Source organism: Solea solea, chromosome 13 (genome assembly GCF_958295425.1).
Source record: "Solea solea chromosome 13, fSolSol10.1, whole genome shotgun sequence".
Taxonomy (NCBI): Eukaryota; Metazoa; Chordata; class Actinopteri; order Pleuronectiformes; family Soleidae; genus Solea; species Solea solea.
In genome coordinates, this window is record NC_081146.1 from 9,928,332 (window position 1) to 9,954,479 (window position 26,148).

The 26,148-nt window shown below is 42.5% G+C and overlaps 1 protein-coding gene across 2 annotated transcripts; it reads left to right on the top strand.

Moving 5' to 3' along the window:
- The first annotated feature begins 100 nt into the window (after nt 1–100).
- nkd2b (NKD inhibitor of WNT signaling pathway 2b) lies at nt 101–24,280 on the top strand. Of its 2 annotated transcripts, none has more exons than XM_058648298.1 (10): nt 101–371; nt 489–515; nt 646–740; nt 17,718–17,775; nt 18,096–18,223; nt 21,396–21,491; nt 21,673–21,814; nt 22,180–22,237; nt 22,655–22,779; nt 22,873–24,280. In XM_058648298.1, the coding sequence occupies exons 1-10, from the start codon at nt 347–349 to the stop codon at nt 23,496–23,498; spliced, it is 1,380 nt and encodes a 459-aa protein (XP_058504281.1). In that variant the 5' UTR covers nt 101–346; the 3' UTR covers nt 23,499–24,280. The 2 variants fall into 2 exon arrangements, with proteins under 2 accessions (XP_058504281.1, XP_058504282.1); XM_058648299.1 differs by having other exon boundaries at nt 22,658–22,779.
- The last annotated feature ends 1,868 nt before the right edge of the window (nt 24,281–26,148 follow it).

Sequence of the window (26,148 nt, forward strand, 5' to 3'; positions counted from 1 at the left end):
CCAAACCGGAAGTGCCTTTTGTGTTTTGGTGCGTCTTGACACGCGCTCGTCGGCGTGTGTGTGTGTGTGAGAGAGAGCTCGAGACGCTCCAACATTCAGTTGTAGATGTGAGGAGGACACAGTCACGGGGAGCGCGCGCCCATCGTCTCTGTCCATTTCACTTCACGAACACTAATAACGTGTCCGCACAGACACGCGCGATGCGTCGATGAACGAGGAAGCGATGAAGCGGGACTTTTTCTCGTTGCCAAACAAACACAATGTGACCATGTTGAATCTGTGACCGTTTCATCCGCGTCGGATTTCGGACTATACCTTTACCGATCCTGGGAAGAGAGACTTCAAAATGGGGAAACTTCAGTCCAAACACGGTAAGAGACGATTCAACTAAACACGCACTCTCATACATGTTTTATGAATTTGTTATTTTATGTTTAAAAATGATAATAAGTAACGTCTGCCCCTTGTTTTTGTGTGTGTTTCTGAAGCGTGCAAGCGCAGAGAAAACCCTGAAGGTGAGGACAGGTCACTATCATGTAGTGTGATGTGTGGCTGCTGAATGCTGCTCATTGAATAAATGATGACAGTCTGTAGGTGTTTAGACTTCCTGCTGATCAGCGGTGTTTTCCTCTTCATTTTCCCCAGGAGACAGTTTTGTTGTGAACGCTTTCCTGCGCAGAGGGATGGAGGAGTGTGAGAGGTACAGCGGCGGGACTGAGCACAAGCTGAAGAACATGCAGGTACAATATCAGGCTTTAGTCTTTTAAACATGCACATATTTGTATATATTTATATATATATGTGTATATATATATATATATATATATATATATATATATATATATGTGTATATATATATATATATATATATATATACATATATACATATATGTATATATATGTATATATATATATATGACAACAAGTAAGAAATAGGTCGCTTATTTTGAAAATAATGTATACTTCTTTAACCACAAAGACAACATGGTCACTTTTATGATTTATTCCAGTAAAGATGATGATTTTTTTTTAGTGTAAACCTGTTAAAGTGCCTTGAAGTGATGATAAATGCTTGTGGATGTTTGATGTTTTAAGGCAGTTGCATTTTCTGCCTCCTTTCTATTCCTCTCCACACTCGCTCAAGTGTGTCTCCATCACAAGAATGTGAACACATCTCATTGAAACCTACGTGTGTGTGTGTGTGTGTGTTGTATTTGCTGATGGGATGAATATGTCGGACACTTCAAAGTTGTCTGGCTGAAGTGGTTACATTCCCATTTTTTTTGTCCCTCCCCCCGGAAGACGAGCTGAGAGCTTCTTAAAAAGGGAAGCGAGAGCTGCGTTCACAGGCGTGTGTGAAGATGCGTTGATGTCTTTTGCTGTGTTGTCTTCTGTTGTTCTTTCTGTCTGTCATGTCTGGCTCCAACACAACACTGCCGTGGTTATTCCCTTCCTGCCAGCATCACTGGATGGCTTATGACAGCTATGAGCCCCGTGTGTGAAGTGGCTTGGCCAAGAGCAGCACACACACTGAAACACACAGACAGGATGCAAAGGTAGTCGTTTCAGACTGAGGAGTATGAAGTTTGCTCTTGTGGCTGCTGGCATCATGACTCGGGGGCTGTGTCTTTTTCCTCAAAGCCTCCCATTCTTAATGCGGCCCGCAGTATAGGCAGCTCTCTGCGGCATAACATTACATCACTTCAATTAGCGTGTCATTTTCTGAGGGGCATGAAAAGTCCTGGGATCTCAGACGGGTGAGTGTGAGAAGTTCACACAGAGGTACTGGCTATCAGTGAGGTGGGTGGTTGCAATGGTAGAAGAGTTATGGATTATATCAAGACTGTAAACCGCCCACTTGTGGCAAATTAAAAGAGAACTCCTCTCCGCTTCAGAGGAGCTGGAGTTCACACTCCCCTGAGGGGAAACCACCACAAGCTTAAACTTGGCAGTTATTAGTTAAGTGAGTCCCACCCTCACTACTATCAAAGTCATGGCTCTGATTTATACAGTGTCATGAGCTGGATACAGTAGAGGTAACTCATGCACTCTGAATCTGAACGCTTTCTTTGAGACTTTCTCTGGATTGGTGGAGCAGGAGGTGGAGATTCACATCTGTTGTTGCATACTGATCTATAAGTGTGTTGTAATGCTTCATTGTGCGTCCTCTGTGTCAGAAAGTAACATAGCATACGTGTTTTTTCTGCGTTACCTTGTGTTATTAACTTTTGGATTTCGGACTTTTTTCTTGTTTTATGTGACACGTACACAACGTAATATCTCTGGGTTTATGGGTGAACAAAAAGTGGAAATCTGAATACTTTGCTTGGGGCCGTGGCGAAGCACAATGTATATTTTTCATGATTACAGTAGACATTATAGACCAGAAGTTAAACCTTAAAAACAACCTGCATCCATATCTATGTAGAATCTAAATATCGGTCCGTTGTAGCCCGGATGGAATGCCACAAAAGTACGAAGCGTGAATGAAATCCATACCAAGATGATATATGTTCACTATTGTACTGCAAATTCAATATGTGACTGTCTGCTTTTATGTACAGTGACAGCTCTATTCAAGCGGTTTGAAATGAGCCTGCATACATTAGTATAAGGATACATGTCCCTGGGGATGTTTTCATGTCATAAAGTTTCCCATCGAGCAGATCTATGGACATATGATCCATCTCTGCTGTAAACCAGGAACAGCATCTTTCCCGCTCGATCCCATTTACTGTTAATTAATTCCCCACCTGGAATGGATTACTTTGTCACGTTAACAAATGAAATAATTAGATTATTATGGGGAAATTGGATGTTGTGTTATTCAGCAGATTTGACATTTTCTCCTCCTGTATTCCAGTATATCACTTGTCAACAGACTGCAATTTACCGGCTTAAGTCATGGCTGCAGGGACAGTTTAAATCTACCTATAATTTCATATAGAAAGAGATTGGCCAAACAAACTATCCGTGACCACCCCCTCCTCATTGTGAAATGGGGGAGTAGGATTCCTGAGCTGTCTGGCTGTGACTTCAAAGCACTGAGCTGTGAGTTATAAAAGGGCTCTGATATCAGTGGAGCCTCCGAACCCTCACCCCTCTATCCCCCTGCCCTGTCCTGGGGGATGGGCTGAGAAAAGCTGGAAAAAAAAAAACAACAACAACAACAAACAAGCACTAACAGAGCCCATACCCGACATCGTTCTGCCTGAACCACCAATCTCCTTTTGGTTTTCAATCCACCGCATTGTGAACGCTTTCCTGTGCTTTAGCGAGACATGAGAGCAGATCAAAGGATGTTAAGCCTTGGTTAAATATTGATATTGAAGTTTGCAGCTGGCAGCTTGCCCTCAATCTGGGATCCTTACAGCCTTCCTGAAAGTGCGGCGTGAGGGACAAAGAGAGCACGATTTAGCGGGATGACTCGGCTAATTCTGCGTACAGTCATCGAGGGGTTTTGACTCGTCTTCGCAGGTGTTCAAGACAGGTCACACCTGTCCGAGCACCTGGTGTAATGTAGAAATATTGCAGGTAAGATCAAAGTGACAGGTCAAGGTGCAGTCGACAAAAAAGTGAGCTCAGTCTGTAGTTATTGAATATGTAACATGCAGAACATGCCAAACCCTGTGTTTATCCAAACCTGTTCATTAGTGGAAGAGCTCCGTGAAGGTTCACTGTGTTTCACCTCTGGAAACATCAACACATCAACAGTCCAGACCCTCACACACACACACACACACACACACACATTCACAACTTCACTGCTTCATTTTGGAGCTTAAAAGCAGACATGCTTGGATGCCCAAATAATGACAGCCTAATTCAGCCTTTCAGCACCATCTTTTGTCTCAGAACTGCTCGCAGACTCAGTCTGTGAGGAGCGAGTGTGCCAACAGCTCCAAGACGCAGATTTATTTTGACTTATGGAGAGTTACATAGCACTCACCCCGCAATAATAAATTAGGTTTAAGAGCACAGTTCCCAAGCAGCTCACTAAACTAATTGTACGCTAATGTTTTTTTAACATTCATTCGGAATTTGTGAATAAGAGTTTCCCCTTTTATAAAAGTCCTCATTTGGCGATCCTACTCAAAATGGATGTTTTCTTTGGACAGTTCCACCACTGGGCATGTGGGTATATCTTCTCGTCACCATGTTCATTTTGAATTGGCAGTATTTGATTTGGATCTGACGCTGGGATATCTGTGTAATCTTAAGGCCGCTGCCCTAAATGACTTTTTATTTTTCAGCAGACAGCCACAAGTTTCAAGCCAATTTGCTTTCTTAGCGTTGTGCTCTATGCGTCGTGCTCATAATTGCACACATCCTGAGGCCTTGGAGTACTTGGAGACATTTTTTTTTTTCAAGGAATATTGTCGTCATCAACATCTCGTGACTCTTCACTGCTGCCTCTCACACAGCCATAAATAAAACAGAAGGGTCTGTCCCCGCTGCGGCGTTACCAAAGAAAAATACACGGTGGAGAGGAGACAAAAAAGGTGTGCTCATACGTTATACTGTATGTACTGCTTTTGAAGGAACTTAAAGGCATTTGGAGAGTTTGTTTTTTTCCACCCCTTCTTTTTTTTTTTTTTAAATTGGCTTCACAAGAAGGCGAGCTGTGAGCCTTCATCTCTGAATGAAAAGCATGTGGCTGGCATCCAGAACAGCGGGGTCTTTCAGCACGGCCCCGGCAGACATCTGTTCCTGGTTTGTACAGCAAAATCCTGGAGCAGGGAGAGGGGCTGTGGTGGGAAGGGGGTGAGAGAGGGGTGGCGGGGAATAGGAAAAGAGAGGGGGGGGGGGGGGGGTCAGTGGTGGTGGGTTTAAGGGTGTTTTTTTTTCTTTGGAGGGATATTTAAGGGGCTTTAAAGGTAGTGGGGGAAGGGTAGTAAATGGGGAGCCTCATCCGCCTTGTCCGCTTCATTTCTTTGGCCAGGAGCTGACCACTGAGCTCACCTTTCCTTCCATACTGACTTCTAACAAGTGTCAAACATGCAAATCACGCCACTTTCTTTCTGGTCGCAGTTTGTCTAGCACATGTGTAAACATCATCACCTGGTTGATGTCAGCTCACATCACAAGTGCCAGTTGCTTGTTTTAGCCATTCTTTCATGTTGGGGTGTCGAAGTGTGTATCGCCCGCATGGCTTCGCCTGTGAGTCAGAGGTTGAGTTCCCCTCTCTCTCTCTCTCTCTCTCTCTCTCTCTCGCTGCATTACTGAGTGTATATGAGTGAGTAAGAGGCAACGTGTGGTTTGTGTGGCCTGCACCTAATGGAGAAAGTCATCAGAACACTGCAGACACATCAAATGTTTATTTTTCTGAGCGTATTTTCACATTCTGAGGTACTTTGAAGCAGTTTGCCGTGGCTATGAAAAGAGGGAGGAATCAAACAGTGTGTTTCCATGCACACTTAAGTCAGTTGAACATCTTCTTGTCCCAGTATACAAGCACGAGCAGGGAATGGATTTGTTGACTGGAGTGTGTTTAACTCTGCTACGCTATAGGTGGCTATATGACCCATTCTCTGGGTGTGTTTGTAATTCGATGTAGTTCAATTTCAGCTTCCAATTTCTGCTTTATAAACAAATTGGATTGGAATTGGACTGGAGACTTTCAGACTTTTTCACACAGGAGTTCATCGGATTTCTTTGCTTGCTGAAAGTTGAATGAGGAGACTGATTCGGCTGTTACTGTAGTACGGTACATATGAGGATAGACTTGGCTCTGACTGGGAACATGGGAAGACAGTGGCCCCAGATGAAAAGAAAAACACAACTCTCTTATTTATTTGACTAGATTCAGTGTGATGGTGCTGCGTCGGTGCCAACGTAAGAGTCTCTGGCAAAAGAACACGTGGACATTTGACAAAGACGTTGAACCTGGCCCAATGTGTGCCACTCACGCAATGTAACAACATAAATGTCACACATAATAATTAACATGTCTCCCACAGTTGAGAAGGGAATATTTTTAGACAAGATGAATGGCAGTCACTTCACTTCCTTCATTATAAGAGCTTTTTCTTTTTTTATCTGCAGACGTATGGAATGAAGCTCTGTCGCCTTTAGAGATATCTCGGCTCCATGACAGCCACTTTGAAGTCACTCACTTCCTGTCACTGCTTTTCAAGATATTCATGAGATATCTTGTTTGTGTGCTTCAGAGAGATCCGTGGAGCTTTAAAGGACCGGTTTTCAGTCGTCATAAATGCTGTATTGTGTGAATATCTGAACTTCACTGACACTATATGCGACCGAGACATGCATGGTCACCGATGACAGCTAGGAGACTTCGCTTCCTCTGGATGATTAGTGGGCTGGTGGCTGTTTGGGGCAGCCCCTTTGAGGGTTAACCCTGGTCTATGTCTTTTCTTTCGCTCCTTGCCAGGGGAAAGAAAATACCTGAAGCTGGAGCCCAGTGCTTAACGCTGACATTTTTGGCAAAAGCTGCTGGATCCAAGTCTGTGTTTGATCTTGAGTTTATTCCAGCCAAGTAAAACACCGGGAGACTCAAAGGTTATTACATTTTAGTGTGTAAGGTATGTTTCCACATAAACCCCTGTTCCCCCTCAGAAAGTGTTAGCTCTTCTCTGAGTGGACTCTATTCTGCAAGCCTTAGAGCAGCCAAGGGAATATTCTATTTTTTCAGTCATGTTGTCGGTGGTGTCATTGTACACTATTATTATAGCCTTTGCTAATCGATCACATTGTTTTAATTCAATTTTGAACTGAGAGTAGACTCCAAACATTGTCAGACAAGACGCTGCACAACTGTTTTTCTTCAATATTTTGTTTCCATAAATATTTACAGATTCAAAGGGAGCCCCAGGGTTTGCTTGTTTGTTTAAAGGAGGACAAGGGATTCCTCTTTTGGACATGAGTTTGTTATCCTATGAATTCAGCGGAGGAAATTTGAGATGGTCTCCACAAAGGTCAAATGCCGACTCACTGTACGTCTCACAATGCAAGCTCTGGGGAAGTTGCTCGCAGCACAATATGCTCATAGCTATAAATCTTGGACATGAATACCCTTACTTCTCTGTGTTAGTGTGAGAAAATATGGAAAACAAAGGGATAGCAATGCCAGAACAAAAATACTATTTTTATATGTATAAAAATGTAGTCAGATTATTCAAGTGCTGTTCATGTTGTGATGCAGTGTGCGTCCCCTATGATATGCTTCCTGTGTATAAAAGGCCTTCAGAGTCACCCCTGCTTCGAAACTTCATCCTTACTCTACATTCCTGAACCTGACGCTCTCTAAGGTTTGAGGCTGGGGAGTGGAGGAACACCACACACACACACACACACACACACACACACACACACACCACTAATCCTGCCTTCCATTTTGCTAAAAGGAAAAAAAAGAAAAGTGGAGGGTACCCAAAGCTGGTAGCATTACTCATTTGTGTGATGCTGAGCTGTTTTAGACAAAAATCTTTGCTTCTTTTTAAGTGTTCCACTTATAAATCAGGCTTTCTCATTGAGCATGACATGCCTTTCAACACAGGGTACCTTGATATCTTTAAATTAATTTGATGCTCAAGCTAGTGGAATTCCTAGCAGCGCTGTGCTCAAAGGTGAACACATTTTAAACAGTATCCATCTTCTTGTCGTGCAGTTTCATGTACAGAACTCCGTGGCACAAGATTTATGAAACACACTCGTGTGCAGAACCTTTGAGGAACTCGGCATCTTTCTCTCTGCTGTGAGCTGAGCTTCCCCTCTTTGGGACCCCAAGCCTGCACATGTGTAGGTATCGCTATTACTCAGCTCATAAAACGCCACAGTCCCATCTGAAAGTGGTTAGCTGTTGAAACACACGAGCGGCTTCAAAGCTTGGATCTGGGCTCTGCAGACAGCACAGGCTCAGCTCTCCTCCTGCACATCACAATCCTCTCCAATGGGGAATGGCTGTGAACTTGCTTTTGTTACACAAACCTGTTCCCGTCATTAAGAAAACCTCAACGGGTCTCCATCTAAAAGGAAGTGGTTTATTTTTTGTCGTGGGTGGTAATTTTTCAGAGGGACTTTATAAGGAAATAAGGGTTTTAGACGGGTTCCTCTCCTGTGTTTCAGGTACAAAAAGGAACTCGGTGGTTTTTACATTCTGTGTTGGTTTATGTACCCAAATGCCTTTTGTGCTCACTCTATACGTGACAAAAAGGGAGGGAGAGGATGAAACAGTGCTGAAAGAGGCCACTGTTCTCATTTCCTCTGAAGGCAGCCTTCTTTTCTTCCCCCACCCTTTTCTTTCCTGAGCCCATCCACTTCAAAAGCTGACCTGGCCCTGTGTGCCATGTAACATGTTTACTTAAAGACTTATTTCAATAAACAGCAGTTCTCTCTGGGATGCTTGTCCCCCTCCGCCAAGCACCTTTTTAGAGACACATCTGCTCATATAAGGTGTTTAAACAAGACAACACACTCTTCTAAATCTGGATTTTATTTCATGTCAATCTCTATGAAGCGACTTGTGCACTTCTTGGCTTTTATAGTGCGAATTGTAAAATGTGACTCATAAAACTCTATCCTCAAATATGGCAGCGCTGCGATGACTTTATCTGTCACCAGCACCTACTTCTTTGTGTTGATAGGGGCCGACTGATCCTATCACTTCAAGAATGCCAGTGTATCAGAATATCTGAACTTTTACCCCCAGTACCATGTGCTCAGCTTTGAGAACTGCGCCATCCTGGTAGCACCTGATTATCTCGTAGCTTTTAAAGTGTTATTGCACATCAACGCCCTCAGCTTTTTCAAGCATAAATCCGCCTTCAACAACTTTTATCAAACGCTAAAGTGTCACACTTAGTGCTTTCAAGTGGGCTGCCTCCAGACGTGTGTGTGTGTGTGTGTGATAGAGAGCAAGACTGCATCAGGCTTGTAGCTTTATACCTGAGATAAGATAAGAATATACAAGCAGCTAAGCTAATGCAGCCCGTGTTTAAGTGTAGAGGCTTTCATGGCCTCACATCCCCAGTTTGCAGTAATTATGGCTGTGAAAGCAGCAGCTTTCTGTGCGCCCTGCTACAAAGAGCTGGAGCTGTGGGAGGAGGTGGAGCAGCGCTGAGCTGCCCTCTGCACCATAGCCTTTTGATCTCTGCTTGTGCCATGGATGAATTACGTTCCAGAATTTCACACTGGGGAACTGTGCTTCAGAAACACACAGCTAGTCTGTCAGGTCTCTAAAGTGCACACATGGCAGCTTCAGCCTAAAAGGCAAAAAGGGCAGATGCTGTGGTCTCGCCAACTGTGAACTCAAAATCTCTGCTTGCTCGGTATCTTTTTTGTGACACATCACAAAAAGAAATCTGAATTCATGGTTTGCTTAATGAAGCCTGAAAATTCCCGACTTGTAGCTATGATTTCAAAAGTAATTTATCATGTCTTTTTTTTTTTTTTGACCAGTAATGTTCTTTGAGAATTATTCATCAGAAATATGAATGAGTTTTGCATGATTTTGATGCATCAGTAATTGGCCTTCATCTGTTCGTCATCGGCTTTTAACTCTGTCCTCTTTTTCATGGAAGGTTTGGGTCTCACATGTGACCCTTTGGCAGTGGCCCATGTTACATATTCATGCTTCCTTCTCATCATCTGAAGATCATGGAGTCGCTTATGTTTCCTATACCCTGCAGGAGTGTATTTTTACGACGATATACCACCATATAAACACCATCAAGTGTTTCGGGAAAACACTTGATGTTGACCCTGGGATGACCCCCTGTCCAGTTCCAGGTCTGTGAGGAACTTCACAGGTTGGAATTAAGCTGGTTCTTCCAGTGTCAATAATTGTTTCTTTGAGACTGGTGATCCCTAACAGATGGAGGAGACAGCAGTACAGGACAGTCAGAGACAGTTACAGTAAAAATGGAAAGAGATTGAAGATAAAAGAGCCGCAGCCACTTTAAATATGCAGCATTTCTCATTTTTCCCCTGTAAGTCTGATTGAAGATAGTTTGTGCCAAAAACTGTGCAACAGTCTGCAAAGCCATTTTTTTTAACCCAAACTATGTTGGCAGGATGGCTTCAAGCCTTAAATATTTCATAGTAAGGAGGAACAGTACCAATTATGCAAACGAGTGGTGTCCCATTGGACTTGAGGTTTGGCAAGTGTCATGGGCAATAGTTATGCCACATAGTAGATGAGTTATTCGAGGCTCTGCCTGTGTGCTCGCGACGTCTACCTTGGTTGTCTGTTGTATCCTGCTGCACTGAACTCTGTATTTAGCCTCTGACTAAGCAGTGATCCTGATTCCCCAGAGGACAGCAGGCAATATTAGTACAGTACATCAGCCGACCATCCTTGTTTGCTCAATATGCCTCGCAGATGGACGTGTTCATGCTACATTACTGGCTGATTGGTCATGGCTGTAGAAGCTCCTCTTATCACGGTCAGTCATATGGATCTGTGCTTCTGTTTTTAAGTTACCCTAAGGGAGCTGTAACTAGTAGGCCTGAAACTACTCTTATCCTGCTGGATGACATTTTCAGGAAACCAGCAAGTAGCTCATCTACCACACCATTGGCTTTTGAACAGCAGGAGTGCCTTAGATGTGAGTGGGCTGCCAAAACACCGTTGTGGATTAGATGGACAGCATCATTCCTGTGTGTATTCCAGTGATTCCCAACCAGGATGGGAATCCAGGATGAATTCAATTTAAATGGGATAGTTTATAGTTTGGTTGTGGTTACATGTGTGGTTGTATGAGGTCCTGACACATACTGTACTCAGTTCTGACTTTACTGGACTGGAAACAAGCTTGAGACATGGATGCTCACTCTCATGTCTCAATGAGCTTAAAACACTGATTTCTCCATGGACTTTGGTGTAAGTTCACTTTCCAGGTAGAAAAGGATGTCTAAAGTAGAAGTTAAATGACATAAACTATTATAGACTTCAGTGGGCATAGATTTTCTTAGGGGTGTCTTTTCTGAAGTGGCTAAAATCAGTTTTTCCTCATGTTCTTTGAGTGTCTTGAAGCTGTTTCTCTATGCAGAGGGGGCACAGGGTGCAGTGCAGTCAGTACCACTTACCTCATACCACTTCACCTCAAAAAAACCCCCCTCAACTATCACTTTAAAGTAGAATTATTGTAGCAACATCTTCTTGACTCAAGTTACTAATCCACACTCAAGAACATGATGGTTGGTGTTGATGAAGGCGTACTCGGCTTGGCTCAGTCGATGCGGCCGTTTGGATACAGCAGACAAAAAGGTTTGGGAACCACTCTTCATGTGGAGCTTGGGCAATGTTGCTGGTCTTCCACACTGGTGTACAGCTGTCTTTCCCCACCATGGTTTGTTTACATTTCTCAGTCACCCACAGGAGCACTGTAATGCCTGTAGTTCCAACAGCCTTCAACCACAGAGCCACACCCCTATGAGCTGCCGGGGATTTCAAACCTGTGACTCAAATCCCTCTCAGCTTAACAAAAGGAGCAGTGAAAACAGTGATGTTGGTGGTTATCTCGCAGGTGAGAGCAATTACAACTGACACCCCAGTACAGACAGCTAGATAACCCGACACTAACTACGGTACATCAAAAGCGCTTTTACAGATGGGAGTGACATGTGATGAAATGGTTTTCACCCAGCAGGACCAGACAAAGTTGAGCAGTGACTATGACTGACAGGTGGTGGTTTTGAGGAGCACAAGAGATCTGCTGCAGCTGATGAATTTCATGTACTGCTCTGCTGGGACACATGCGGTCACCTCACCCACCACAACCTGGTATTTTGAGATCCACTGTGTTGTTTAAAGAGCCTGTGGAATGTGGAGCAAATCCCCTCAGCTTTATCAGCCTGGACGCACACCCAATTGGCTCGGCTTTAGAGCCAGGGGCCTGTGCAAAAGCTTACAGAATTTCACATGCAGGCCAGAAACAGAGGAACATCCTGTTTGAGTCTAACTGTCTGTCCTACACGGACTTTGATATGCCGTCCCCTTGTGTGCTCGCCTCTTTGTTGTTTGTAAGGGTGTCAGGGTGTGTGCTCGAAAATACGCTGTGAATGTTTCCTGTCCTGTATCTATGTGTTTTTTCTTGACATCTGGTCTTGCAGTATAGTTATCACTGGTAAAAAAAGAAATATTGGAACAAGCAGAATGAAAGAAAATTAAGCTGCATCAACTTTGACATAGTATGTATTTATTTGCCCAAAAATGACTAAACGTGAGTTGAATGTGTTTGGGTTTTACAAACAAAAGGGCCGTATTCTTTGAGAAGAACATGACATGCATTTTTAACTAATCTATAGGCTAACTGGTTTGTCAACTGACAACCAAATTGCTCATTGTTACCTTAATAGTATCTTCTATAGGGGTGGGTCAAAATAACGTTTTGGTGGTATACCGTCGTCCTTCCTTGTGCAATACAATAATCGATTGGCCAGGGCAAATATTGACATTTTAATGAACAAATCAAAGCGCTCTAAAGTAAACAGTCCCAGCCATTTTAACTCGCCAGGCGTTACTACTTAATCTCTCCTCGCGGTGGCCCTGCTCAAATGATTGAGGCACACTTGTGTATCGCTATGTGATTGTCTTGCAAGATATTGATTATCACAAAATTGTTGTATCGCATATCGTATCGTGAGGTAACCCTGTGATTCCCACGCCCTAATGTCCTAGCATGAGCTGTGAGACTTGGCTTACTGTACAGTAGACTTCATCTTTTGGAAACCCTACTTGACTTTATTTAAAGCCAGGACCTGTCTCAAGTTATCGAGAAAAGTTGTTCTTCGTGACTGATAAAGTAACTCATTTTACTTTTTACACATGCCATTAGTCATATAAAAGTCCACAGAGAGACAATTGCATTACACCATTAGTCCCAGTTTCCTCTGAATTACAGCATGTTCTCTGTGGTGCTGTCATAATAAAACCAAAATGAATTGTTTTGTGTTTCAGGTAGTAAAACATGACAACATCTTTGTGTGTTTTTTTGTGTGTATTTGATCAAACACATCAACTGTGTTATGATCTACTGTGTCCAACTGTGATTTATATGCCTCACCCAGATTCATGTGTGTGAGCCCAGTCACTGGTATGAGGCACATGCTTTTTAAGTCCCTACAGTAGCTGCCTGTGTGACAGCTGATGAGGGGACGCTCATTACATCAGACTCCTATCAAAGCCCACTTTAATGAATGCAAGTTGACTACAGGACTGCTAACAGATGCAGGGTGGTCGGCCAGTGATGCTAATCTTTGTTTATGCTGTCCAGCAGGTCTAAAGCAACGAGAGAAAAAGAGCAGTGATATGGCGGGGAGGGGTTCAGAGTTTAGGAGATAGTCTTTCCTGATTGAGGGGGGAGTGGGTGACTTTCAGTGGTTTACATGCTGTTCTTACATAGATATGTTAGTATGCTCATCTTTCCCCACAGCTGTTGTTATACTGGTACCAAAGAGGGCTTCACCCACTGATTCATGTCCTGCCAAGGGACAGGGTTTTGCCTCCTGTTTGACCTCAGAAAGAGCCCCACTACCCTGAAAGGACCATATCTGTGGGCCATCTTAGCCACAGGGAGCCAGTCCTGATAACAGTGATGGCATTTTGCTCTGATCTTATTTCCATTCATAGAAAGACATGTTATGGCACACACGACATGGATAAATACCCTAATTAGTGGACAAAGGCAAATATTATCTGTCTTCTAATGACAAGTGTTGAAAAGGCAAGGTTGTGATTTTTTTGGGAGGCAAACTTGGAAATATTCCACCTCCTTTTTCTGAGTGCACTCGACTCAGTCATGATAACAGAATTCTAAAAGCATGTTCACGTGTTTATACTGTGATTAAAGTATTACTGAGATCCAGCAGTATGCGGTGCGCAGTAATGTTTGTTTTAATATTGCTGTTCACGACCAGGTGAGCTCTGTTGACTCATGGGTACCATAATTACCTTACCCAGCCAACTTACCTGGTATGAAAGCTGATCCCTGATCATCTAAAAGCAGAAAGGGGCTTTCAATTTAGCCGTCAAAAGACCAAAGTATTGTTATTTTACTGTCTTGTAGAGGAAAAGAGACAGTTGTGCAACAGGCCTCCTTATTTTCAGCCCCAGCCCCTTCCTCCACTCTCCACCCCTTTGTCTTTCTCTCTTTTCTCCGTCTCTCCTTGGTACGACTGCTCACATCTGGTTTTGAGTCAAGGCCAGGTTGGTTTCTTTTGGAATGGAGAGCTTTTATTTCTCAATGACCCCACTACCTCTCCAATTTCACTCTGCGGTGAAGACTATGAACTTTATATGCAAACCGGTGTTCCTTTCTTTATATTGATACTTTTCAATCCTCATTTTCATCAGGGAACCCCACAGTTATGTACAATTAATGGCCAGAGGAAGTTGGAATGCGGGTCGGATGTTGGTCATCGAGGCTTTCTTGTGGTGCCCTCCTCAATGTCTGTTCCAGGTGATTTTGTACTTTTGGAAACCGTACATCCTGGACAAACCCCACTGTTAGCCACTCAGCATTTGTCTCCCAAGACACTTTCTGCATTAACTCAAGGAAATAACAGAGATTGTTGGCCTGGTTTGAACAAGGAACCACAGTACAGTGCAAAGAATCCCCGTGTTTGAGTAACAAAAGTAGAGACACAAATAGAACTGTGCTGGTATTTCTCTGCTAATTACAACATAAGCTATTTGAAGTATTTCAGTAAACCACATAGCTTTGAAATGAGGACGTTTCCAAACAGTATCCTTTTTTTTTTGTATTTTTTCCAGCATATATTTGCTCTTGGATACGCATCCACACTTCAGATCAAGTTGCCATATTTCATACCCCGAGGCCAGAGGAACTGTGTAAACAATCTTCATGTTAGCCTCCCTTGTTTTTGAAGATGCAGTTTTCAAAAAGTGTTGTGCCTCGTATGATTTGGAGAATGGACGAAAGGAAGTGTTTATACTTACATATTTAGGGTCTGGGCTGGGGGGGGGATGATAGAACAAAGATGTGCAGTGTTTTCCAGTGGGAGGATGGGTGGTAGAGAGCAGGCAGAGAGAGAGAGAGAGAGACTGCTGGGGGATGTCTGATGTCACCTGGTAGGGAGCTATGAAAGCTCCTGGTTACCCTATCCCACACAAAGGTCTGGCAGTAGGCTGAGGCTTTGGGTAAGCTTGGCAGGAATGCTGCATTAAACAGGAACAAACGTCACACATCGTCTCTGTCTGTCTCTTATGTCAAGACGTCTGGGAGACAGAACCCGTTGACGGGGAGCGCTGTCAGTGCTTACTTCCAATGCGCTGTTTTTGAAGACAACGCAGGTCTCGTGCCTTATCATTTCCTTTCCACTCTGGGTGATGTGCGCACTTTTTTGCATTTGTCTTCCCCGTAATGTCACACCAGGCATGGGCGTGAATGAAAACGAGAAGAAACGAAGCGCTAACACATTTGCGTGGCCTACAGAGCAGTTTGTGATCTGATAGTAAAAGAATGAGAGCCGCGAGATGCCAGAACACAGTTAATTACACATGTGGTGGGCAGATTTGAGCCCGACACCGTGGGCGATGGTTATGGAGATGCCATGTGTTTAGACGTTAAACTGCAGACTGTGGTCAGACCCAGCCTTCTCTCTCATTAACTCCACCAAATGGTTGTGAATGGAGGTGTGGAGGGGGAAGCCATGTGTTCAACACAAGCTCTGGTCCCTTGCCTGTGCAGTCAACAAGATGTCTCCTGATTGTAATTAGAGATGAGATTTACTTTTGACAATTGGTTTATTTGCTTAGCTTCATGATATGGCTTAGGGTTAGTTCCTGTCTTTCATTTAGAGGTGCTTACGTATACATTGCTCTGCATGCTCCTGGGCACAAGGAGAAGAATCAATGGCAGTCTTTGATGTTCCTCTGAGCTGCGTAGCTGTGTGAACTCCATCTTACTTACACGCTGCCCTTCATTAAGGAACTGAGGTAAAAAGAAGGAGATAAAAGCATCCAGCACAGAGAGGAAACAACCAGGCTGCACAAACCACAAAAGATGGATGTGTAGCGATGCACGCACACTCGTCTCCTTTCTAGTTTGTGTAGTTTTAATCTAGTGTGTGATTTAAGAAAGCTGGCCATTTGGGGCCCAGGGAGTGGTACCAGTTGTCTCCACCTCTCCTCAAAGCATTTCCAGAGCCTGTGAAAACCCACCTCCACCTCTCTCTCCCACTGAGCTTTGGAACTGGAGTAAGCAATAGATAGGCCCTATCTCCCTTTAAACAAACTGCATCCTCCTCTGCCCCTGTCCTTATCTGCATTTCTCTTCTTCCATCTTTGTTCCTCTTATGTTTCCTTTCCCCCTTTGTGCTCTCCTTCCTCTGCTTCTTTTTCTTTATTCCTCCTGCTTACTTCCTGCCCCCCCCCCCCCCCCCAAGACATGACTCCCATTCCTTTGCTGCATTCTCTCAATGTCTCCAGTGGCCAATTTGCAGGGGGTGTCCGAGCCTTGACCCTGACACTCAACCGACTCTCCTCCCTTCAGCGGTGAAGGTCAGGACCAGATTACAGGCTGGAGGTATCATCCTCTGAAGTGAGGAATAATCACGGGGTATGAGATTGTTAAATAGAACCACCAGCCCTGGCACTGTCATTACTCCGAGAAAGAGGGGAAGGGGAAGGAAGAGGGGGGGGGGGGGGGGGGGTCTCGCTCACCTAAACACATGCAGATGTTCTGACTCTCACTCGAGCCTCAGCTCTGTTGAAGGTACATGGAGTTCTTTTGTTTTCTAGCATCTATCTGTTTTTTATTTGTCTCGTTTCAGTAGGCCTCCTTGATTCAGTCTGGTGAGATTTTATTTCAAAGTGTGTGTGGAGCAGCTTAGAGGACCAAGAATGACGTAAATAAGATGAATCATTTGTTGTTTAAATACTTGTGGTTTAGGGCCTGTGCTGCACTTAATTTTCATTGTTTCCACAATCCATTTGTTAAGAATGGCAGAGTGTGTGTGTGTGTGTGTGTGTGTGTGTGTGCACACGCATGTGTGTAGGAATGGAGGCCCGGTTGCCTCTGCATTAGCACATGTGTGGGATGGTTCATTGGTTCATTCAATTCATTGTGGTCCTGCTTTATGCAGGATATAGATTATTAACATATGACAGCAGAGCCTTTTTCCCTTCCACCCCTCTGTCCCACTTTGGCTTTAGTGCAATGAATGTATGTATTTGATCAGTCCCATCCTATCTCCATGGAAATTTCCATCTGGCAATTATTCTCCATTCAAAATAAATACGCACAGGATGCTGAGCTCGTTTGTAAGGTTTGTGTTACATTAACTGATCAAAGTCAGGTTTTCAATGAGAAATACAACAACACTCCTTTCCTGAACTCTGGACTTCTTCCATCAAACACTTCTCAGTGGGTTCAGACCGGATGAAAATAAACAGGTTGGCTGAGAGAGAAGGAGAGAGGGAGAGAAAGCTCAGATGATGAGGTACATTGTGTTTTGTTTTTTTGATGGAGAGGTCCATTTAAAGAACTTGGAGGAATCTTGAAAGCTTGGCTGTGGCTGCACTCGCTGTGTCCCAGACAGTGAAACACAATAAGCGTGCAGATGTTCAAAGTGTTTGGCTGCGCTGGAGCCTCCAGCTCTCCCTCTCTCTCATCTGAGTAGGAAATGCTTCAGCTGGAACTGTTTGTTTTCTCTGTGTCTGTGGTTTGAACTGTAGATTCACTTACATCTCTGCTTCCCCCCTCTCCTCTCCTCGCCTCTCCTCTCCTCAGTTTCCAAGTGGTGACCTGAAGGAAGGACAATTCACAGATCAACACTGTCCCCTAGAGGGTAGGTGGAGAAGGATGTTTTACACTCATTGATAAGCTTTGTGTGAAAACAGTCCCTGAATATTTTATGCAGATCTAACATTGTACGAAAGATTAGTATGCATGATTCCATAAGCCTGGGAGATTTTATACATATATATTTATATATATATATATATATATATATATATGTATATAAATATATGTGTGTGCATATATATATATATATATATATAGATGTATATATATATGTATATATATAGCTGAACCACGCACACTGTTTTTCTAATCTCTGGTAAAGACTCTGGTTCCTACATTGAATATCTCTTCCTGTGTTTACAGTGGTTCTTCCTCCTGAGAAGGCCGAGGGCTGTGAAAGCTACCTGCAGTACCTGCACTCAGAGGACGGCGAGCGAGAGGCACTAAGAGATGCTACCAAAGCTCCTGGGAAGAAACGCATCAGTCTGGATGTAAGTGTAGCGCCCCCAAGCATCAACTTAAGGGAGGAACACAAACACTAATAGCATATGTTATAGTTCAGAGTAGGGCTGCAACTGCCAATTATTTTCATAATCAGTTAAGCTTGTTTTAATTATTTAAAAAAACAAACAAAAAAAAACACTCAAACCAATTAAATCAATGATGCCAGTTCAGGGATTGGTTTGCCTTGACACACTCGAGAAGAGTTAACTGAAGTTGAACAGTTGGCAAGTACTTTGCCACAATCATTGAACATGCACAGTACTGCCTTTAAATACAAAATATTAAATAGGAATGGAACTCATTAGAAGAAACAACAAAAATAATAATGATAATAATAATGAAATAATAAGCAAAAAACCCCGGTTCAGTATGGTTTTGCTTCTGCAGTTGAATCCACTGTGGTACCAGAAGCTAAAGGTAAATGTCTTTAGTCTTTAGTGATGAAGGCTTTTGAGCAGATTGTCAAAAGAAGCTAGGTAAACACGTGTTTAAGGATAAAAAGTTTAGTCTGTTTAGCTTGAAGGCTTCCTGACTTGTTAATGAAACTTTCTCTGAACCCCCCCAATTTGATGACAATATTAGCCAAAAGGCCAACCAGAGGCTGTTCCTTTTGAGGAAGCTGAGGGGATTTACTGTTGATTAAAACCCTTTTAAAAATGTTTTATTCATCTTTTATTGAGTCTGTTTTACTTTCGCAATGATATGTTGGTTGTAAGAACATTTTTGGCATTAACTTGATTGAACTTGGCCATATATTCCAAGTGAGAACCACTCAGAAGGCTCAGGCCATCCTGGGAGACCCTCAGAATCCTCTGCATGCAGAATTTAGACTTCTGCCAAGGAAGATGTTTGGCTATGTCAGGAGGGCCAAATCAAATAGCTATTTAACATCATTTGTCCCATCAGCTGTGTTTTTTTTTAACAAGCTTTACTTGTCATTAGGTCACATGGCTCAGTGCACATTATCATGATGACATCCGTTGTATTTATATCCTATGCATTGCGTACTCTGTATGTCTCCTGTTGTATTTGTGCATTTGCGTGGTAAGAAAACAGAATTGCCCCTTGGGGGCAATAAAGATTTTCCAATCCAAGCCCTATTTTTATAGCCCTTTTCAAAACCAGTTTAGTGCTTTTCATGATAACGAAAGAGTAAAACAATGAATGCAAAATGCACAATATGAAAACAACAGATGAAATCAATCAATCAATAAAATAATCAAAGCTGTGACCCAGTAAAAGCAAAAAACGAATTAAAAGAGGATATGGAGTTAGCCAGTCTCCATAATTAATTCATGAGTTGGGAATGATTAATGCATTATTAATACATTATTACCTTGGTACTTGGAAGTTATTTATACACTGCTGCTTGAATAAGTTTGGTGACTGTATCTTACATAGTTGTGACTGTCATGTTGACTAAATCTGTCCACAGGAACTCATTTTGTTAGGATAATACACACACACACACACACTAGCTGTCACAGTTCACTTTGTAGTACAGGACATATACAGAGAGCAGCCCTCACCCTCATTATGACCACTACTAATCCCTAGTACCGTATAGCAATAACCCATTACTTGAAATGTGTCCCCAAAGTTAGCCTCAAACAGAAAACACACACATCCTCGTAACATGAAAACAAGTCCAGCCATCTGTCACAGCTTGTGTAGATCAGACCTTGTAACGGGGAACTAGCGTTGCTTCACTTGACAAGCATTTTCAAGTCAGGGAAAGGTCTCCCCACAGTGAGCGAGGAGTGTTGAAACTGTTGTGTGTTTCAGTGAGTGAAAGTTATTTAAACACGGGTCAGAAAATAAATGGACGGTGGGTAATTTCCATCCCCTCCACCACTGTATGCCCTCAGCATGTGCACAGAACATCTGTCTATATGTTGACACTGCTCCTGACCATATCCTGATTGAATTTGGGGGCCAATAAATAGAATAAATAGATTGTAATGTTTAGAGTAGCTTGTTTTAAATAAGTGCTCAGATCTGCCCTTTGGTGATCACTGCTGGTTATGTGAGCTGTGGAGATATTATGGAACCGTAAACGTCTGCTTCTCTCTCTGGGGTCTCCTCCCTTGTGAATGTACACTGCCTTTCACACTGCAGTGTCAGCTTTCCACCTTGCCTGCAGCAGAGCCTATATTCCAGATGTTTATTTTTCCAATTATGGCCATGTTACTAGATACATCTGAGTCCAAGCTGCGGCCAAAAAGTTGTAACTCTTAGTTACAACTTTGGGTTGTGCTCATTTTTCCTGGAAAGGACGTTAGAAAGACAAAGTCGTAGTAGACTCTGCTTCAGTGTGAAAACAATTTAATGATTTGTTTACCTGTATCAAAACCAAAGATTTAGCCGTCCCTTTCCTCTGCCATAAAGCTCTCAGGAAGTATGATTTTTTTTTTTTTTAATCTTAACCAACCTTACATCTGACAGACTTAAGCTGTGTATCTTTGGCTTGTAAAGAAAGTCTTTCAAGTTACCTGCAGACCTTTTGATGTATCAGTTCAAAGGGGACGCTGTCATGAATTCCAGTTTCTGATGCAAGATCAAGAAAAACAACACCCTTTTTTTTAATGAACCACACTGAGGATAGTGGCTGAGATAAGTGAACCTGATGGACTTTGCTGCCCCCTGTTGATACTTAGTATGCACTGCTGTCTTTTGAATAAAATGTCAAGTTAAAGGCACAGTGTGTAGGATTTAGCAACATCTGTTGGTGAAGAATCATGTTGCAGCTGAATATCTCTCACCTCACCCTTTCCTTCCATGCATGTAGGCCCATAACCAACTCAATTCCTAGCAGGGTTAGTTCTTTTATATTCTGTTAAAGGCACTTTGAGATGTTTGTGGCTGGTATATGACATATTTTTTGTCTTGGTTTGGTTTGAAAATGCGGCCCAACTGAGTTTGTGATTGAATAGTTCTGATTTAGAAGAACCTATGGTAGCCTTCATTGTTCATTAAAACTCAAAAAGTGCCCATTAAAAACACACACGTGGCAGCCTTCATAAAGAGGACCCACTCCTACCTATTTATGTGAATATACTCATTGTGTGGTTCAGAAAACAACGATTCATAAAGCACATGTATGATTTTTTTGTGTATTAAGGGCATTTATTGATTTTCAGTATGTGTTTGATTCTACAGGACTTGGAGTGCGATGTGTCTATGGAGGACGACAACCGTCAGGAATGGATCTTCACCCTCTATGACTTTGACAACAGTGGAAAAGTAACAAAAGAGGTGTGTGTGTGTGTGTGTTTCTGTCACCCCTTCAAAAGGGCTTTTTAGGGTTAAGACCTGGTTTTAGGGTTAGGGTAAGGGTTACAGAATGCATGTCTATGAGTGTCCTCACTACGAATGCTGCACAAGCATTCAGTGTTTGTTTGAGCTGTCTTCAGTCCCCTTCTCCGTGTCATTACAGGACATGTCCAGTCTGATGCACACCATCTATGATGTGGTGGACGCCTCTGTGAATCACTCCTGCCATAACAAGAGCAAGACTATGCGTGTCAAACTCACTGTCACTCCAGAGCCAAGGTGCCACAGAAGAGAAACAGGTGCAGGTGAGTGAGAATAAAATCCAAAATGTACTGAACGAGGATAGCTTTTGTTTTGACACCTCCTTTAACTAAACTAACCTTAGTTTAGTCTGTGAATCTACTGGTTATTTTTGTCTTAGTGGCACCTTAAGACCAGCAAGCAGTCCCTGTCAAGTACTGTCATACATTTTCCTGTGAATTTTCAGAAGATATCATTTGTTCACATTGCCTATTTTTGTCTGATATCTTTGGAAACATGACAACTTAACAAAGGACTACCTGATGATTTTGAAGTGGCTAATGTAGTAAACCATAATTTGACATTACATATAAAGTTTCCGGGTGTTTGGACATAGCTTCTCTGAGCTCCTGCTCTCTCTCTTCTGCAGATCGCTCTCACCAGGAGGAGGGGCGATCAGCTGACAAACGACTGTCCTCATACATCAGGTCAGTTGCCGCCAAAGATCCTTTGCTTAGAGACTTGCATTTGTGTGTTAAAAAGTACAAATAAGCAGACGCAAATTTACTTCAGTGCCTCATTGACTTGTCTACATGAGTAAGTACTTATACAGTACAGTATAGTAAATAATGCTGTACATATTGGTAAATAATGTTATTTTAAGGCTGCCAAACATGCCGAAACCAGTTCCCATTTTGATTATTTATATAGAAAAAAGTATAAAACCAACGCAAACGTGTAATGCCACCCATTGTACGAATGAATGGAGTAGAAAGTAAAAATATTTGCTCATTTATGTAGTTGAGTAACAAGTAACTGAAAATAAATGTACAGTAACAAAGTAAATGTTCTATCTTACATCCCACCACTGTCAACCACTCAGTGTTTGTATACATTTTTACCAGCAGAGGGCAAAGCAGTGAAGCACCAGCCACTGAGGGTCAGCATTACTGTGTGGATGAAAACACAGAGAGGAGGAATCACTACCTGGACCTGGCTGGTATAGAGAACTACACCTCCAGATTTGATGGTAATTGTCCCTTCTTTATCTTGTACACCCTGCTGGATGTTGTGGATGTAGTAAATCTAAAAAGAAATTTGCGTCTCTGTACTGTCACTTCAGGAACCACCCCTCCCCAGGAGCCTCAAGTTCGGAGCTCCCAGAGCCAAAGCCGCTCCCGCTCCCAGGAACCAGAAACCCAAGTTATTCACCAGCGCCGCTCACAGATCATCGGCGACAGCTACAACCCCACAGAGTCTCGAAGCAGGGGTACCCAGTTCCTCAAATCGCCCAAAGGAAACTACAAGGGAAACGGTGGCAATAACGGGGGCAGCGGAGGTGGCAAATCCACTAAATGCCACGGCTACCACCCGCCTCTTCAAACTATGCTGCACAGTGGCAGTGCAGCGGGCCACGGAGCTCAGGATGTGTACCACTTGCCACACCAAGTCCAACCCTCCAGCCACCACCAGCACCCTCTCCAGTACAGTCACAGTAAGCGTCTGAGGGCCAAAACCAGAGATGCCCTGTCCCCGACCAAAGCCCAGCTGTCCCCTCAGGCCCAGTCGCAGCAGCAGCAGCAGCAGCAGCATCCTGTGCCCTCCGTACTGCCGAGCCTGGAGAGAGAGCAGGCATCCGTTCCTCCTGGCAGCCCGGGGTTTGTGGTCCCCATGGTCCAACGCCATGAGCACCACCATCACCACGAACACCACCACCACCACCACTACCACCATTACCACCAGACATGACCACCCTCAGTGTGCAGTGTCTCAAACTGTACAGGACCAACCACGACCAACCACACTCCGTCTGAATGACTGAAAGTCGTCCCAATGGGAGAGTCTCACGCTCTGTCTTGGATCTTCACGTCACCCTCTTGCAAACTATACAGGTATAATCTGAGATTAGATGTGCTGAGGTGCAGTGTGATGGCAGATGCTTTAGGACCAGAAGGATGATTTTTCAGAAGTCATTGTGTAACGTCAGAATGTGTGTGGCGCAGCTTTTGATTTCCTTTTTTTTGTTGATTTTCTGCTGGGACTGCGTCAGTTGTCTTGCTGTTTCCAGCAGGAGGGGCATCGATACAAGAGAGAAACTCATCAAAGGACTTTTCAAGTGTCATCTTTTTTCCTCTTGATACTGTTGTTTTTTTGTTTTTGTTTTTAAAGTCCCAGGAAGCTATACTGTATATCAGAGTAGGTGTGTTGTTCTGTGTGAGACCTTTCCAAAACATGGATCTCAGGTGTAAAGGTGCTGCTGCTCTCACGTTTCCACAGAGGCTTCTTCTTCTGATGTGGACTGAGGGGTTTCCTTGTTTGGGGAGGGAGTATATTAAAAAAAGAAAAAGAAAATCACCACTGCCAGTTTTAATGCAAAAATATCTTGCTATATGTATAAAAAAAATCTATATATGTAAACACATTTTATTGTATAATTATTATACGGTATATGCATATTTCATCATGGATATATTATGCATATATGTATTTCGTCTTTTATATATTTTAATAAACATTATATAGTTCATTTATATCATTGCTGCTACAGTTTGTTTATTTAGTTTTGTTTGTTTTTACCTCACGAGACACTTACCCACTGAGTAGAAACTGAACAGGCAGACAACATCAGTTAGTATGACACTATTAAATCAATTACTATCATTTAACAGTTTAAAATAGGTCAATAGGTAAATAGCAAGCTTTTTTTTTACCATTGTAAAACAAAAATGTTTCCACTTTTCTCTCACTGTCTGATAATTAAATGTGGACCTGTGTTGATGGTTGCAGGAACAATGGTAGGGCAAGACAAGGCAGCTTTATTTTTCTAACACATTTCATACACAAGGGCAACTCAATGTGCTTTTTGGAAACAATTTAAACAAAACCCAGAGTACAGAGCAATACAAAGAACAAAAGAAAACAAACGGTTTGACTAAAATGGAGCATTAAATATGATAGTGCGGCATAAAACAATAATTTACTCTAAAATGTATTTTAAAAATGATTAAAAAAAAAAGGATGTTCAGTGCAGAAGATAAGAATTTAAGCTGGAGTTAAAAATATTCACATTTTGGTGCTGATTTCAGTTTGTTCCACTTATGTGCATCAAAACAACTAAATTCTGCTTCACCATATTTGGTTTGAACTCTGTGACTCGACTATGAGTCAGTAGATCTCCGAGCCCTACGAGGTGTATATTCTTATTCGTCATTAATGTATTACTTTGCCTAACCCCAATCTGCATGTCTTTAGACTTTTGGACCTGGAGAAAAGTCACGTACACACAGGGACAGCTTTCAAAAAGTTCTACAAAGAAAGGCAAAGTCAAACTGGGATTTGAACCAGTGACTTTCTTGCTGTCAGTGACAATGCTAACCACCATGTATGTCATGCAGATGGTCTTCTATAGTGAATAATGTTACACTTCAGAGTCTACACTCAGCCAAAAGATGAGGACTGTGACCAGCTGATAGCAAGAGGAGACAGATACACTTTATGCAGACTGTTCATACTGGGAGACTCCTGAAACGAACACAGAGTGGAATATTTGACACAAACTTAAATTATAAACACATGGCACATAAGTGCCAAAACATCTTCAGCAGGGCCACACCCCAGTCTGGGATTTGATGAAATCGTGCACACTGGAGGAGTACGTGTACATGCCCAGTCTGTGTCTGAGCCGACACACTAATGACACGGTGTCTGATCCATGCGTAAACAAAACATTGCTCCACCAGCAAAACGCAGAAGAACACAGTTAAACCTGCTTAGAAGTGACGAAACAATCACAACCCCCATGGTCCAGATATTTACTTTTGATCATATCATATGGACATCATCAGCAGGTGAATGTTTACATTAACATTTCTTTAATAAGTATTATATCCATGTATTTTTCATCCATAATGACTTAAAAGTCCAGTCTTGACCTTGAAAGGTGCAGTTAAATGACACAGAGTTATCATATAAACCCTAATAAGCAAATCATGGTTTGTCAACTGTCAAAGGCCGAGAATGAACTTTCAACCTCATTTAGTTCTTAATATTTGATAAAGATTTGTAGAAACTACATGACACCAGACCTAATTAAAAAAACAAAGATAGTTTTGGAGCCTAGTTACAATTAATGTGATAAATGATTATTTAGAGTACACTAATGTCACTTATTGCTTTTGTGCTTTATATATTGTAAGCAGTAAGATGATTTTGTGCTGGTAGAGAAATCAACACATGTGGAGGAGAAAGAGTAATAATGTTTTTCATAGCGTGTATTTTATTTGTGACTTAATTGGTGATATTTGTACTGTTTGTATCACAGGTTGTTTTTGATAAAAACTTTAATTTGACTTAAGAAAAATCTGAGGAAAAAGGTGAAGACTGTAGGAATTATTATGTT